Source organism: Aquarana catesbeiana, linkage group LG06 (assembly GCF_042186555.1).
Source record: "Aquarana catesbeiana isolate 2022-GZ linkage group LG06, ASM4218655v1, whole genome shotgun sequence".
Lineage (NCBI taxonomy): Eukaryota > Metazoa > Chordata > Amphibia > Anura > Ranidae > Aquarana > Aquarana catesbeiana.
In genome coordinates this window covers 326,394,517-326,412,478 of record NC_133329.1, presented here as the reverse complement: position 1 = coordinate 326,412,478, position 17,962 = coordinate 326,394,517, and the positions used below count along the sequence as shown (strand labels likewise).

Here is a 17,962-nt window from a genome sequence, read left to right as displayed (position 1 = left end):
TCTCCAGTTTCCAGGCAGAAAGAATAGTATTTACAATATAAAACTGCATGCAGGGCACTGGACAGACCACTAGGGACAAAAGGGATGTGAAATAAATTGATACAGTAATGTAATCTGTAAGATTACAGTGTACTGTATATGTAGTGTGTGTTTTACTTTTTGAATTTAGCGTTGTTCTCCATCCTCGTGCGTCGCAACACTCGCAGGGAACGGAGCTCGGCTCTGTGATAGATCGAGCGGAGGACGGCTCGCACACAGTGCGGGGAGACATTGCATGATCCTGGGGACAAGGTAAGTAACCTCTTCCTGGATCCTGAGATGCAATCCTGAGTGTGGCTCAGGGTTACCACTTTTGGTACTGGAAATCCACCCCAAGCCACACTCGGGAATAACACCAGGGGGGTTAAATCCAAAAGAAAAATATATAAAATTGCAAGTTACCAATTCTTAGATGTGGTTGCTGTATGCTTTTTTCCTGGTGATCCGACCAGTAAGCCTGTTATTTTTCAACTTTTGAACCTATTAAGTTGCAGTAGCAGTTAGAGGGTTGAGATAAACCATTTACCACTGACAGGCATGCCTAAAAGGGCCAGCTTTTATTTATTTATGTTAAACCTTTATTTGAAAAGGAAAAAACTGTTTAAAGAGGTGTTCCCATTTAAAAAAAAAAATAAAAGTCAGCAGCTACAAATACTGCAGCTGCTGACTTTTAATTGGACACTTACCTGTCCCAGGGTCCAGTGATGTGGGGGATTGAAGCCCCGCTTGTCTCCCCCTCCGTTCGGCGGCGCCGGCATTGCGACTGTGGGCGCTGGGCTGTGGCTTCACAGCTGGGCACCCACTGCGCTTGCGTGATTGGCCGCTCAGTCATCTGGGACCTGTAATGGGTCCCATATGATTGACAAGAGGGAGGGAGCAGAGCTGAGCCCTTCCTGTGCCGAGGGGAAGTGATGTCAACAGCCCAGGCACTGAAAGAGGCAGACTACGCAGGATCCCCTAGCAACAGGCATTTAGAGGTGAGTAAAAAAAAAAATTCCAAATTTTTTTTTTATTTTTTTTTTAGGCACATTCATGTAATTTTTTTTTTTTTTGGGTGGAACACCACTTTAACTGCTCAAAAAGTGTTGGCTGGAGTTCATCTTCAATTTGATAGTCAAGTCCATTTAAATCTGCTAGTCTAACAACCCCCTCCCCTCCTGCTTATTGACAAATGCTACTGTCCAGATGTGTCTGCTTTTACTAAATCAGGATGTGTGTTACTGGCCAGGTGAAATACAGGAAAACAAGCCTAAAAAAGAATAGTAATACAGCCACCACATCTAAGGATTAGTCAGCCGCACCATATTAAGTTTTGGATTTGGGTTTAATGCCACTTTAATAAATTCACTAAAAGGGAAAAGGATGGGGAGGGGGGTGGGAGTATTTACTCAAGCCCAGAGTTGGGCTTTAGAGTGTATCTAAGGCCAAAATGTTTTTTTCAAGTTTTGAATAGAGTAGGGAAGAGCTAGATTCCTTGTCAGATTTTATTGTCATCTGTATCCCCACTGAGGATATTCACCCTCTTTATTGTGATTTACTAAAGACAAAAACACTGTTCACTTTGCAAGTGAAGTTGTACTCTGCAAAGGAGTTTACCCCAGAGCTTGATGAAGTTTCACTTTGCAAAGAATACCCAATTATGTGCAAAGAAAAAAAAAAACAGTATTTTTGCTTGTACATCATTTCAGTGGCGGGCGGTGGAATTTTTTTTGGGGGGGCAGCAAATAGTATGCCACCCCCAACCCCCCCCTTCGGTTGGTCAGTCAGTAGCACTTACCCCATCACAGGTGGCTTCCCCTGCTTGGCGGCCTCCCATTCTCCTGCTCTCCACGGGTCTTCATGGCGGCGGCGGTGGCTTATGTTTCCTCCCTCTGGCTTTAATCAGGTGCTTAAAAAAAAAAACCTGGCCACTGTAATTCATGCGCCCGGTGCCCTGAAAGGGGCCGGACAGGGGTTGGCCTCGGCGGCCATGGATAGAATTATGCTATGCATGAATCTATCCATTGCATATAGGGAGTTGCCTGGAGAGAGGGGGTGGCGCCCGGGCGCCCCTAATGGCCCCTGCATGATTAGATGATGGAAGTCAGAAGAGTTTCCCATCATTCCCTAAGCTCTATGGATAATTTTGGTGCAGAGTGCAAATGCATCGGAAAGTGAACAGTCTATTTGCCTTAAAGAGGAGTTCCACCCAGGGGGGCATTAAAAAAAAAAAAAAAATTGAAAGTCAGCAGCTACAAATACTGCAGCTGCTGACTTTTAATTGGACACTTACCTGTCCTGGAGTCCAGCGAAGCGGGGGATCGAAGCCCCGCTCGTCTCCCCCTCCGTTCAGCGGCGCCGGCATTGCAACTGTGGGCGCCGGGCTGTGGCTTCACAGCCTGGCACCCACTGCGCATGCGCGAGCGGCGCCGCTCGCCGTGATTGGCCGCTCAGTCACCTGGAACCTGTAATGGGTCCCAGATGATTGACAGGAGGGAGGGAGCAGAGCGGAGCCCATCCTGTGCCGAGGGGGAAGTGATGTCACCAGCCCAGGCAAAGGAAGGGGCAGACTACGAGGGACCACCTAGCAACAGGCATTTAGAGGTAAGTAAAAAAAAAAAAATGTTTTTTTGTTTTGTTTTTTTTAGGATTTTTTATGTATATTTGTTTTTTTGGGTGGAACCCCACTTTAAGTAAATCAACTCCTATGTGCCCAGAGTAGCACCAGGACTGAAAGTGTGTGTAAATCCAAAATTTGGGTCGGTAATAGAGCAAATATCTTCTATTGGGGACACTTGTTCTGGTTACCATCTGTTTTTCTTACTTTGGAGAAATTTCCTTTTACTTGCTGTTGTGTGTTGGTGGTAGCGGTTTTAACCATTTATTACTATAGCGACAAATTAAAAAAAACTAAGTTTGGCTTTAGTTACACTTTAATTTAGGAACCATTTAACCGAGAGGTTAATTTAAGAAATTAAAGATTTCTGGTAAAGGTACATTCCAGTTATACATAAACACTTTTCATTAAAACATGCTTGGGGGACACAGATGCAATAGGCATATCTACATGCTAAAACAATTTAGTTTGAGGCCCCATTGTTTTCTAAAAGACCCAAAATTTGTGTATCAACACTATTGTGCTCCCTCTGTGATGAGGCTGCACATCACAGAATCATGTAACAAGAGGCTGCAGGCCCTCTAAGAAACAATATGAATAGCTTGCCAAATCAGTTTACAGTGGGTTATATATTTGGATTAAAGATAAATTAATAAAATGTAGAGCACAGACAGTTCAATAACTGATTTTGCTTGTTGCATAGAGTTGTTTTTTTTAGAGACAACGAATGCAGAATAGATGCTAAAACTTTGTTTTGCAAATATAAACTTTCTTTGAGAAACCAGATACATTTAAAAAATGTGTTTGGGAAATCCTTTCTATAGTGAGTAATTCATACCATTAAGGCCAAGCTCACATACTGATAACAGATGGCAACCATTTTAAGGTCTTTTACGTGCCACTGTGCAGGGAAGTACGCAGAGCCACAGATGGGTAAATAGTTTTCTTCCCACAAAACAACATGCTGAGAGCTGACACTGGCTTCACAGCTCTGACCTAGGGAAACAGGTGCTGTGTGTGTGGGCTTTACTCCATTACCTTGTCTTCCTGTTGGTGCCACTGGCTGACCTGCAAGCCGTACTCCAGCCTTTGTCGTTTCTGCCTCATCTTCTTATCTAGCTGTCTCCTCCTGTCTTGTAGCAGTTCCAGAAGGTCTTCAATTCTGGAGCAGCTGCAGCGAGCCCCCTTTATCATCTCTGAGCTGGAAACTGGCTGCTGAGATGTGAACTGCTGGATGAATTCAGTGACTTCCTGGCTTTTGTTCAGTAGGGCGAGGGATCGCTCTAAAACAGCTTAAAATAAAAAAAGTGAACTTTCAAAAAAGTATTTTTTGTGTATTTTAATGCATTCCTAATCTTTTAAATATCCTCTACCTAAACTTCACCAGTATAACAGTTACCCTTAAACTGAGCTAGAAAGAAGTTTTTTTTTATGTTTTGAATGTATATAAATGTGATCAAATTATTTAGTAAATTAAATTTTTCTAACTTTTCTGTTGACAGCTTTCAGTTGTACAGTATGTACAGGGTAATCATGTACAGGGTAATCATATTTGCTTGTTATGTGTACAAACTATGCTTCTTGCATTGTGATTGCCCTTCATTGCCTTTTCCTTTGTATGTTAGCAGACATCCCAACCTGCAAAAACTCATTTCAGGGAGGTGGTAAACTCATTTCAGGGATTTTTATATCACCTTTTTAATATTTTTCCACAGTGCTTCTGGGGAAGGAGGTGGGTGGTATGTGGCAGTTGTTGGTGTCAGTAGTTTTTTTATTTTTTATAATTGATTTTTTTACAATTTAATTTGTTTGTTAATTTTTTTCACAATGCTTTATGGGGGGAGGGGTTTGGGGCATTGGACCATGTTGGTAGGGCAGGGAAGAGTGGTGTCAGTAGTATTTTATTTAATTTTTTTTACAATTTTAATTTTGTAGAATTTTTTTGCAGTTTTTTTTTATACTTTTTGGGGGGCTTTGGTGAGATGTCAGCATATACAATATACACTTGTTATTTTTTTTACTTCAAAGCAGATGATAGATATATATATATGTATCATCTGCTCTGAAAAAAGTAAAAAACATAACAAATAAACAAACAGAGTGTATATGTCTATATATATATATATATATATATATATATATATATAGATAGATAGATATATAAATCTATCTATCTATCTATCTATCTATCTATCTATCTATCTATCTATCTATCTATCTATCTATCTATCTATCTATCTATCTATTTATTTTGTCCTATGCTGTAAGGAGGTGTTTTTCTTAGGAAAATGGAGACTCATCACAAGAAGGTTTGTTTTCTAGCGTTTGAGAATTCTCCCATTAAAATCAATGCAATTTGGTCCACCACAAAATGGCCGCCAGCCGGAGCCCTAATTACAAGGACAGATTGTTAAGTGATGATGGGGATGCTAGGAGCAGAAGCTGTTTGTAGAGACGTTTGCGGGGACAGAATCGGTCTTCACAGCTGTTCCCCGCACCGCATCATTCCAGGGAGATCGGGAGGCTCTTGCGGGTGTTTGGGAGCCGCCGCAGAAATGCGGGAGTCTCCCGCACCTCGCGAGAGACTTGAGATGTCTGTGTTAGTCTAATCTAACTAATTTAAACCAAAACAATCTCTAAGAGCGTGTTGCTGTTATTTCAGCAGTAAGGGCATACAAACACACGTGGAGAAAATTAGATTTTTTTCACAAAAAGCCCAGTTTGTTGGAAAATATTTATGTTTAACAGCAAGAATTCAGAAGTTGTATTTCTGCCTGAAGTGCTTGATTTGAATAGTCCACATCATAGTTATCAGCTATGACTAAAGCCACTCCAGCTGAAATGCGTCAGTTTCATGGCTGTGTGCTTAGGAGGATGTAACGAATAAAAATGTCTTGTTTTTATCTGGAACCTCATCATAATGGAGTATTTACTGCAAACGTTGTACCTAAGCTAAGCCAACAGAGGCTTGAGTCTCACACCGGTGCCTCGCAGCTGATGTGATTGAGGTATAGAGATCCATCATTGTGATGTGGAGTATTTACTGCAAACCTTGTACCTGAGCTAATCCAAAAAAAGCTTGGGTCTCACACCGAGGCCTTGCACCTGATGCGACTGGGGTGTAGAGATCCATCATCGTGATGTGGAATATTTACTGCAAATGTTGTACCTAAGCTAAGCCAACAGAGGCTTGAGTCTCACATCGGTGCCTCGGAGCCGATGTGATAGGGTTGTAGGGATCAAGCGCTCCTTCCTGATTGTATGAGCTTCTTGATTGTCACAAACGATGCTCAAATTATTTTCTATGTCTGGAAGTTCCGGGCCATGTATGACAGAGATAGTGATGAGATAAAAATGGGTATTACACATCAACATAAAAATTAGCCTGTATCTGTGAACATACCTAAGGTTCTATGCGTTGTAGATAATTCATTTAATTTATTGGTGTCACAGTAAATGCTGTATAGCTTGGACAGGCAGGGACAAAATGTGCCTGGGTTAAAATAAAATTAATGCATGTGCATTGAATGGGAGCCACAGATGTGACATGGTAGCGGGGTAGGCTGATATCCCCTTACAAGTCACCCTACAAGGAGTCTTTGGATTGTGGATGCCCGTGGAGGAGACCGGTGGTGCAACACTTGTAAGTTTGAGGTGATCTCAAGATCACCTACCTGATAAGTATTAGGTGAATAGGTGCACCATATGAGTATGGTATTTTGGGACTGAATTTCACTCTTCTAAAAGAATAAGCAACTTTGATGCTTATACATGAATGAATGAATGAATGAATGAATGAAGGATTTGTAGAGCGCTGCAAATGCGAACTGAATCGCCTCAAGGCGCTAGAATGCGTTCTCTGTTGCCAGCTTCTTAGAAAAGGAAGGTCTTTAGTTTTTTCCTGAAGACCTGATGGTTTTCTTCCATGCGGATGTGGGTCGGAAGAGCGTTCCATAGTCGAGGTCCTTGGACTGCGAATCTTCGTTCTCCCTTTGCTTTGTAGCGGTATTTGGGAATGATGAGGAGGTTTTGGTTAGCTGATCGAAGGCTGCGATTAGGTGTGTAGTGTTTTATCTTCTCCTGGAGATATAGCGGAGCGTTTCCTTGTATGCATTTGTGGGTGAGGCAGAGGGTCTTGAATTTGATCCGATTCTTTACGGTTAGCCAGTGTAGGCACTTTAGGGATGGTGAAATAGATTCCCAGGGTTTTTTCCTGTTAACAGTCTTGCCGCCGTGTTTTGAATGAGTTGTAAGCGCGCAAGCTGATATTGGGGTAGTCCTACGTAGAGCGAATTTGCGTAGTCGAGTCGGGAATTGATGATTGTTCCCACAACTGCCGCTTTGTCCTCTTCTGGGATGAATGGGATGAGTCTACGTAGGAGGCCGAGGAGATGGTGGGATCCGCTCACCACTGATCCTATTTGTGCATCCATTGTCATTCCTGAGTCAAAGATGACTCCGAGACTCTTGGCTTTGATGCTTGGAGAGATGGTCTGTCCGAGGATGGTGGGAGGTGTCCACGGGGTCTTAATTTTGGAATTTTTGTTGGCGTGCAGGAGAAGAAGTTCTGTTTTTGAACCGTTAAGTTTGAGGGAGCTGATGGTCTTCCAGTCATCTATTAAAGTGAGGCATTCCTCTAATTGTCGATGATGGTTTTTTTTGTCCGGTGATGCGAAAGCAGAGTTGGGTGTCATCAGCTTATGAGTGGAAGCAGAGGTCCGTTTTCCTGATGATATTGAGAAGTGGGCGGATGTAGATGTTAAATAGCACTGGTGACAGGGGTGAGCCCTGAGGAACTCCGCAGGAGATTGCCCGGGTTTCCGAGGTGAATGTTCCTAGTTTCACTATCTGAGAGCGATTCTCTAGGAAGGATGCAAGCCATTTTAGAGCAGGACCTGTAGCTCCTGCCACTTCTGAGAGGCGAACAAGTAAAGTATTGTGGTCCACTGTATCAAATGCTGCGCTGAGGTCTAACAGTACCAGGAGACTTGATTCTCCGTCATCTGCTGCTTCAAGGGCGTTGTCCCATATTTTGAGGAGTGCTGTTTCTGTGCCATGGCCCGGGTGTAAGCCTGATTGCAGAGGGTCCAGGAGTTGGTGTGTGTCCAGGTGGCGTTGTAGCTGCAGTACTACTGCTTTCTCCATAATCTTGGAGATGGTGTTGAGGCTTGTTATCGGTCTGCGGCAGTTAGGGTCCTTAGGGTCGAGATTGGGTTTCTTCAGCAGGGGTTTGACGATGCCTTGCTTGAGGGAGGTTGGTACAGTCCCTTCTTTGAATGATTGATTTATGAGGTGTGTAAGAGTAGGGGCCAAGATGTCGGAACATTCTTTCAGGAGTTTTGTGGGAATTATGTTGTTTGGTGATGTGCTGTCTCGAAGGCTTCTGATGATGTTTATAGTCATGTCAGTGGTGATTGGGGACAAAGAAAATTTCGGTGGTTGTGTGATGTTCGTGTTGATATCCTCTTTTTGCTTTGGTTGAGTGAGGTTGGTTGTTCTATTCTGCTGAATTGATTTCCGGATGTTGTCGATTTTGTCGATGAAGTAATCTGATAATTCATTGCAGAATTCTTGAGTATTGTTTCCGGGTGGCTCTAAGCAGGTTGGGTTATACATGATAGTCATTCGTTTTTCTAAAAAGTACGGTTAGGGATATATGGTGGGGCCTTGACTGAGGGAAGGACTTTAAAGTGGTATTAAACTTAAAAATAAAAATGTAACCTATTGCAGTTTAACCATTCTTAGATGTGGTGTCTGCAGTCCACAGCAAGGTCTTTACTCACAATGTCCCAGAGAGTGAGGGAGACAAAAAAAAAAGATCCTTCTCCAGACCAGGACTCCAGGACGATGCTCTCCAGCAAATAATCCTTTAGCAATCTTCTCCTGGTTCTCCTCAGCCCAGCTCTTACTGTGGCCCAGACTGCCATTCTTGTCTATTTCTAGCTATCTCCCAGAAGCAGCAGCCCCAGGGGAACTGGAACCCTCCCTAGAGAGGAAAGAACACTCTGGAAATGCCTCCCAAACATGTTTCACCTTTTCAGCCATCTTCTGGACGCCTCCTTCCAGGGATTGGCTGGGGCATGATAAAGTGTCATACTGGTCTTTTGGCTCTCCCTGCCCTATATTCTGGAAACTTCTTCCAGAAGCAGGTGAGAGAATTCTAACACCCAGCTAGGAAACCCTGACCAGACCAAAATAATAGAGCACTGCTCCACTGACTGCTGTAAAACCAAAAACTAAATTTAGGCTAACAACCTAACTAGAGGAGGAGGTTTCTACAGGTACAATTGTTTTTATTTTTTTCGTGGTGGTTCCCCACCATTGAAGAACGATATTAGAAGGACTCTGAGACGTAACTCCTCCTCTCCCCCTCCTTCCCTGCAATCTTCTGGGACATCTCCCAGAAGAATTGCTCGGCCATTCAAGATGTGCTGCATGACTTGTGCATGCGCAGTGCACACCCGGCTGTGAAGCCAAAAGCTGTCACAGCTGGGTACCCACACTTGCAATGCCGGAGTCATGGAGAGGAGAGGGAGAGAAACAAGGCTTCGGGCAGCCGCATCGCTGGACCGTGGGACAGGTGAGTATGTGTTTATTAAAAGTCAGCAGCTACACTTTTTGTAGCTGCTGAGTTTTAATAAACAGAAAAATGAGTGGAACTCTGCTGGAATGATTTTTTTCATGGACATTGAGAATTGGAGGTTATCCTGTTACTTTTACTTGCTATTCTTCTCTACTTGTAGCTCGCTTATCGTTTTTTTTGTTTTTTTTTCAAGACTACTATGCAAGGAATATGATTGGCATCTTACCTTATTTGGGTATTTTTGAGGGGGCATATGTTTGGTAATATAACTGTACTGCATTGGACCCTTTACCTTGTTTGCTTCAGTTCAGCATAAGTTGCTGTTATAATCAGAAGTACATATAGCTAACCACATCTACATAGACAATAAGGCTCAGCTGGTTCTTTTTTGGGGGGGATTTATAGGGCTTGTATTGGAGGGTTGAATTTATAGAGGTGGCCTGGTTATTGAAGACATTGATAATGTTTTTTTAAGTTTTTGACCAGACCAAATTAATAAAGAATTCTATAGGTGCACTGTATTTCTTTTTCTTCTTATTTTTTTTCTTGTGGAAATCTAAAATAAGGCTTGTAATTTTCTTTTCCTTCATTTGTAATCAGATTTATTGAATGTCTTTCTGCCATGCTTGCCAGATTACCCAAACTTGGCAGGAAATATCACATATTTAAGGTGGAAAAACTTATTTTTAAAGGAACTCAATATTAAGATAAATATGGAGGCTCTGGAAAATGCTGGTTGCCCAGGTCTTTTTCTGATCCTGTGGTTTCAATATTTTTGAGCCATTGACCCAGAACAAGTCAGAACTCCTGATCTGCATATCTGCAATGGTCTGTGACAAATAAAGGACTGGATCTACTGGACCATTATGAGAGATAGGTAACTAGCATTTCAAAAGTGGAGATGCGCAAAGGCATGTTCATATTTGCTTCAGTACAGGTTTTTTTTAACTCAATGGCTTTTATACATGAAGAATATTTGTATGAAAGGCATCCCCTACCTCTTGTATGCTGTTGGTACTGTTGCAGGCATTCTGGAATACTGTCGGCAGTTTCTTGTATATTCTGGAGAAAGGACTCGGCATTATCAACTGCATCAGCAAACTAAAAAGAGAGAAGCAAAGAGAATAAATTGTAAACTGATGAGAAACTGCATGAACAAATGTTTATAAAATCTTGTCTGTTCAATAGACTAAAAGCTACTGCAAAAAATACAACTTCATACAGGAAATCATAGAAATCTTGCTATCCACCTACTTTTAGCAATACATGCTGTATAATGTACAGGCTTAAATATTAATGCAAAACGCAATGTGCATAACCTTTAACATAAGCTCAGAGGCTCCATGCTCAGGTTCTTTTCCTCTCTGCATGCTCCTGAAAAGGTGATAAGGGGGAGCAAGGACACAGGGTGAGCAGAGGTGGAATTTTTAGCAACAGAGTTGCTAGCTGACAGAAAGTGATGCAGTGTGAGATGTGCTAGTGTTCAGTATTAGGGGTGCTGGGAGGCAAGGAGGTTCAGAGTCCAGGGTTTAGGAGGTACAATGTCAAGAGTGCTGGGGAGTAGGAAGCTTTAGAATCAGGGGTGAAGCAAGGTTTAGTGACAGGGAAATGTCAAGGTGCAGAGTGCCAGGGGTACTGCGTTTATCATAGTCCTGAATAGAAAAGCTTTCTTATTTTAAGCCTGCAGGGAGGCTTCTCTAAGTGCCTCCTGGTATGACGCAGGCTCTTGGACTGCATTACCCACTAATAAGGTAAGTGCAAAGGGGTTTAGTTATCGGGGGAAGAAAGGGTAATTTAGGCCTCCTTTAGACGCATGTGTTGCAGTAATGCAGTGGCTCAAGCCATTGCACCTGCGGTTTTCTGACCACCTGAGCAGTGACTACATCTGATAGGATATAGTCATTTTTCTGCTGACAATTTCCTATGGCAAGCAAATAAGCTCCAATGGGGCGTACACACGGTCGGACTTTTCAGCTACAAAAGTCAGACGGACCAAATCCGATCGTGTGTGGGCTTCGCCGGACTTTCGCAAATCTGACAGACTTTAGATTTGGAACTTGCTTCAAATCTTTACGTCGTAACTCCACCGGACCCAGAAATCCGCTCGTCTGTATGCTAGTCCGACGGACAAAAACCCACGCTAGGGCAGCTATTGGCTACTGGCTATCAACTTCCTTATTTTAGTCCGGTGTACGTCATCACGTACGAATCCGTCGGACTTTTCTGTGATTGTATGTAGGCAAGTCCGTTCGTTAGAAAGTCCGCCGCAAGTCTGCCAAAAGTCCGTCGAAAGTTTGTTGGACGGGCTGTCGGACTTTTGTAGCCAAAAAGTCAGACCGTGTGTACGCCCCATAACACCTACTGTCAATAATGCTGATCCAAGCCAATCCACCTACAAGTGACAATTATTGGTGAACGAGAGTCAGCCCCTGTCTTCTGTGTCTCAGAGGCTACAGGAGTCAGATCTCCTTGCAATACCTGCCTCTGTTCCTGTAAACATGAGAGTTTTTGGTGTTCCTACCCACCTTTGAATGTTAAAACATCTATTGTTACATTCTCCATAATATAAAATAAATCAAACAGAAGAGTTGCATTCCCTCATACTAGCAAAAGAGCCCCTGGGAGAGATAAGAAGCTGTAAGGTACAGTGCCTTGAAAAAGTATTCATACCTCTTAAAATTTTCCACATTTTGTCATGTTACAACCAAAAATGTAAGTGTATTTTATTGGGATTTTATGTGATAGACCAACAAACAAAAACATAAAAGTGAAATGAAAATGATAAATGGTTTTCAACATTTTTTACAAATAAATATCTGAAAAGTGTGGCGTGCATTTGTATTCAGCCTCCTTTACTCTGATATCCCTAACGAACATCTAGTGGAACCAATTGTCTTCAGAAGTCACCTAATTAGTAAATAGAGTCCACCCGTGTATAATTTAATCTCAATATAAATACAGCTGTTCTGTGAAGCCCTCAGATGTTTGTTAGAAAACCTTAGTGAACACACAGCATCATGAAGGCCAAGGAACACACCAGATAGGTCAGATATAAAGTTGTGGAGAAGTTAAAGCAGGGTTAGGATGAAAAAAAAAAATCCCAAGCTTTGAACATCTCACGGAGCACCGTTCAATCCATCATTCAAAAATAGAGAAAGTATGGCACAACTGCAAAATTACCAATATATGGCAGTCCACCTAAACTGACAGGCAAGGAGAGCATTAATCAGAGAAGCAGCCAAGAGGCCCATGGTAACTCTGGAGGAGCTGCAGAGATCCACAGCTCAGGTAGGAGAATCTGTCCACAGCACAACTATTAGTCGTGCACTCCACAAATCTGGCCTTTATGAAAGAGTGGCAAGAAGAAAGCCATTGTTGAAAGAAAGCCATAAGAAGTCCCATTTGCAGTTTGTGAAAAGCCATGTAGGGAACACAGCAAGCATGTGGAAGAAGGTGCTCTGGTCAGATGAGACCAAAATTTAACTTTTTGGATTAAAAGCAAAACGCTGTGTGTAGTGATGGGGGCGCCACAAGTTCCTTCTACTCTAAGGCTGACAGAAGTAGTGACAGCAGCACCACTTTTTCTGTCAGCCCAGCTATGGAAGCGGCAAGGAGAGGAAGAGAGCCGGGCGGTGGTGTGGGCTGTTCTTTCTCTCTCCCCCTCCTCCACATAAGCTCACACATAATGAAGGGGGAAGGGGGGGCACAATTTGGCATCTTTGCCCTGGGCATTGGATGATATTGTCCCAGCACTGGTCCCAGGGTTCTGTTAATTAATGATAGAGGTTGAAACCAATAGCTTATGTTCAGGTCATATATTCAAGAGATATATCAATAATGTTCCCTCTTTACAAAACACTGGTTCAGCCTTCAGAAAGAGTTTAGTGAAGGGTAGCAAAATTAATAAGGGGTATGAGAGGACGTCAATCGTGACATGGTCCTCCTGCAGGCCTATGTCATAATGTGCTAGTATACACTGAATATTAACACATTATGATAAGCTTACCTTTTAAATGGAGCCCTCCAATGGCTTGCTGTCACCGCTGCCAGTGCTTCCATCTTCACCCAGTCTTCCTTCTGGGTTTGCGATCTCTGGCCATTTAAATGGATGGACCGCGATGAAATGCATGTGTACAGTATTCATGATTGTGCCACAGCACTCTCGGCATCAATAGAACACTCAGTGTGCCCTGAATGCAGAGCTGCTCTGCATACGCTGGTGACATCGCCAGCTGCAGCCACAGTGAATATCTTCTAAATGGCTCAAGTTTAGAAGATATTTATAGCACCTAGAGGTAAGCTTTATTATAAGCTTACCTGTAGGTACAAGTTGAAAAAAAGACTTTACTACCACTGTAAGAGGGGATAGGATTACAATGTACAAATATATCAAAGGTGACTTCAGTACCTGTAATAAACTCCTTACTCTAAGGTCCCTAGAGAGGACTCATGACCATGATTTGAGGTTATAAGAAAGGAGGTTTAACCTTAGATTGCACAAAGGGTACATTACTATTAGAGCAGTAAAAATGTAGAACCCCTTCCCCAGGAAGTGGTACTAGCTGAGAGTGTTGACAACTTTGTCAACAAAAAACTTTTAGCTGTATTCCTATATTCACATATAGGTCATGACAAGCATACCCCTACTTACCTGAAGTCTACCTAATGAATTTTCACCAAATATTTAAATTATTACTGTTATTGGAAGGTAGATCACTATTTCACATAATTCCAATTATGTGAATCAGTGGTCAATTTTCCAAAAACAGGAATTATGTAAATATGTGGTGCAAGTTCATCAAGCATACGCCACACACTGTAATATAAATAAAGATTGTTTAGACTTTGGTGGAAAATGTGACATAGGGTGATGTTTGACATGCCCTATATGTGAATATTCGTTGATCTTAATAACTATATGTAGAGTCTCTGGTTAATTGGCAAATCCGAAATCTCCTTTTTTTGGTCTTCCTCTGGAGAATACAATGGCCTATGGAGATTGTTAGAGAATTAAAATCACACACACATACTCTAGGTTGAACTGGATGGTGTGTCTTTTTTCATTCTTATAAACTAAGTAACTATGTAACTAAACACCAGTTTGGTGAAATAATCATTACAATGTATAAAGAAAAGATCTAAAGAACCTAACCTAGCTTGGCTAATAGGTCAATAGGAAGTATACAGGTATAATGTAGAATCAAATAATGGAAAGCTACTAGGTGGCACTGTGAGACAAAATTATGGGTGCTAAGTGATGTTGGTTGATGTTGTACATGTTATATACTGTAATAAAAATAAGAACCTGCACTGCAGTATTGAAGAATTCAGAAGTCACATGTAACAAGTCTCTTCTTTTTTCCAGTACACTGATCAGGGAATCCCAGGCTTCATTTAGAGTTGCTGCCATGGCATCATATATTTGGCTTTGGTCTTTATGCTGTTCAGCTGTCTCATCAGCTTGACATAACAGATCACATACTTGGTCTTCTAGAGACTGTAAAGAAAAAGGAACAACTTTCATAGGAACACAATACAAATACTAACAACATTAGTATTGCACCAAATGTGTCACAACAATAGCTTCATTAAAAAAAAAAAAAGTGTATCTAAAGCCAAAACTTTTATATTTTCATTTTTGCTAGATTAGGCATGTGTTCATCTGACAGGTTTTTTTTAATTCTTTATTAGTCCTGGTGATTGTTCCTGGGACCAAAGGTAAAAGGGAAATCCTAAAGTTGCCACTGTAACAGAGGACATTCTTTGAGAAGGTAAAATCTGTTGCTGTAATAACAATTTAAAACATATTTCCCTTACTTTGAAGAGATTTCTCTCATTTCCTGAAGGGTCTATGGGACAGGAAGTGCAGGGAAATCTCACCAGAGGGACATAGATGACAAAATGGTTTTAACCTCTTACCCGATCTAAAACTCAAAAACATTTTGGCTTTAGCTATACTTTAAATTAGTTAAATTTCACACTATGTGGGCCTTTGACTGTTTGCCTTATTGATTGCATTCCAAAGCATATTTTAATTGATATTCCTAGAGTTTACATATTATTAGCATATCCATACAAACTTACAGTGCTTTATGTATTTATTTTATTCAATTGTATAAGGGTGACATTTTCCACAGAGCTTTATGGAGAACTCTGTACCGTAAACCATTTGTATTAATCCCAATGTCCAAATTAACTTACAGGTTTTTTTTGCCCCTATCACATTCATACATACACTTTAGGGCAAAATATCCCTAGATGTAAACTAACCTACTGCTAAGTTTTTGGAGTGTGGAGGGACACCAGAGTTCCCTGGATTAAATAAATGCATTTCCTGGTAAAAGTTAATTGAATCGTTCACAAACAAGACATTTACAATAATTAGATAGAAAAACACATTTCCAATATGTCAAATTTTTACTGCTGCCTACTGTATATCAGTGGGGAAATGTCACCTTTCCATCTTTTCCTGTGATACACATCCTCAACAGTCAAAGCCAGGGAGGCAAGATCCCTTCTAGAAGCTGTCTCCAATAATTCACCCTCTTTCTCAGCACACAACACTAGCATCAGTTACTGGCCAGGTCAGAATAAATATTCCTAACTCAATACACTCCGGGGTCAATTCACTAAGAGTTAAATAACGGCCAAAAAAAGGCAGTAAAATAACATTAGCGGTAAATCAGTTTTGAAAGTGTAATTCACTAAGAATTTAGCATTAAATACTGAATGCGATATTTGATTGATTTAGCAGTACCTACCGCATTATTTAATGAGGTAATTTATCGCATTGAGCTGGTTGCTAAGGAACGGGCCGGGAAGCCGGCCACCGCGTCTATAACAACAGATAACTCATCAGCTGTCAGTGGGTTCTCTGCTGACAGCTGAATGTAAAAAAAAAAACATGCCGGCAATTAAAAATTATGAGAAAAAACCTGGCGTGGGCTCCCCCCATACCAGACCCTTATCCGAACATGCTGCCCGGCAGGTCAGGAAAGGTGGGGGGATGAGCGCGTGCCCCCTCCCTCCTCCTGAACCATACCAGGCCACATGCCCCCAACATGGGGGGGTGGGTGCTTTGGGGCAGGGGGACTCTGTTCCCCTACCCCAAAGCACCTTGTTCCCATGTTGATGGGGAAAAGGGCCTCATTCCCACAACCCTGGCCAGTGGTTGTGGGGTTCTGCGGGCAAGGGGCTTATTGGAATTTGGAAGCCACCTTTAATAAGGGGGCCTCAAGATCCCATTACCCCTACCCATTCCCCAAAAAAGTGTCAAAAAGTAATAAAAACACAGAGACAGTTTTAGACAATTCCTTTATTAAAAAATAAAAATGAAAAAACAGTGTCCCCCCATGTAAATCCATCATCAATCATGCCAACCACCGCACCGCCGCACCTAAAAAAAAAAAAGGCTCTGCACGCAAGGACGGCTTACAGCCAAATGCCTCCTCTGCCAATTCACAAGAAAAGAAATACTGATTATGCAGTATTTACCGGGGAGACCCCCCATGCTGTTTTTTGACAAATAGCTGGTTGTTAAGAAGTGGGCCAGGAAGCTGGGCGTCGCGTCCTTAACAACAGATGACAAAAAAAAGCTCTACCCGCGAGGACTGCTGATAGTCGAATGCCTCCTCCGCCAGTTGACAGTTCTTATATAGGTAGGGGAGGGGCCACCTGGCAACATCACCTGGTAGCCCCGCCCCCTTGTGATGTCACTGATCCAGCATACACCAGTATGTGATGTCACAAGGGGCGGTGCCACCAGGTGACATCGGCAGGTGGCCCCGTTCTTACCTATATAAGAATTGTCAAACAGAGGAAGAGGCATTCGGCAGTCAGCCATCCTCGCGGGCAGAGCTTTTTTTTGGGGGGTCGGTGAGTGGCGTGATTGACAATGGATCTACATCAGGGACACTGTTTTTTTATTTTTTATTTTTTAATAAAGTAATTGTTAAAAACTGTCTCTGTGTTTGTATTACTTTTTGACACTTTTTTGCTGAATTAGTAGGGGTACATACTGATTCACATAGGGGGGTGGGATCTGGGGGCCCCCTTGTTAAAGGGGGCTTCTAGATTCCGATAAGCCCCCTGCCCACAGACCCCCACAACCACTGGCCAGGGTTGTGGGGATGAGGCCCATGCCCCAAAGCCCCCACCCCCCATGTTGAGGTCATGTGGCCTGGTATAGTTCAGAAGGGGTGGCGCCCGCTCTCCCCCCCCTTTCTTGACCTGCCGGGCTGCATGATCATATAAGGGTCTGGTATGGATTTGGGGGGCCCACTCCATTTTTTTTGGCATGTGGTTCCCCTTAAAACTCATACCAGACCCAAAGGGCCTGGTATGGATTGAGGGGGAGGACCCCACGCTGTTTTTTTTAATCATTTTTAATTCTCAGCATGTTTCTTTCACATACAAGTGTCAGTGGGCTCCCCGCTGACAGCTGATGAGTCATCTGTTGTTAAGGATACGACGCCCAGCTTCCTGGCCCACTCCTTAACAACCAGCTATTTGTCAAAAAACAGCATGGGGGGTCTCCCTGGTAAATACCGCATAATCAGTATTTTTTTTCTTGTGAATTGGACTTTATTTACCGCATGCAAAAATGTATGCAAATGAGTCACATGACTGTTATCGCATGCTGTAAATGTTAGTGAATTGACCCTCTATCTTCGATCTCTATCTAGAGGAGAACACTCCCCAGTAGCAAGTAGAAGCAAATACTGCCCCTGGGCGTAGGAGAAACC

The 17,962-nt window shown here is 42.4% G+C and overlaps 1 protein-coding gene across 1 annotated transcript in view; it reads right to left on the bottom strand.

Moving 5' to 3' along the window:
• Positions 1 to 17,962, bottom strand: part of CCDC141 (coiled-coil domain containing 141) — a gene marked incomplete in the record, with an annotated part of 261,745 nt that overhangs the window by 147,723 nt on the left and 96,060 nt on the right. Inside the window, 3 exon segments of the mRNA XM_073633762.1 lie at positions 3,674 to 3,927; positions 10,217 to 10,319; positions 14,524 to 14,715. Coding sequence (XP_073489863.1) covers positions 3,674 to 3,927; positions 10,217 to 10,319; positions 14,524 to 14,715 — 549 coding nt within the window.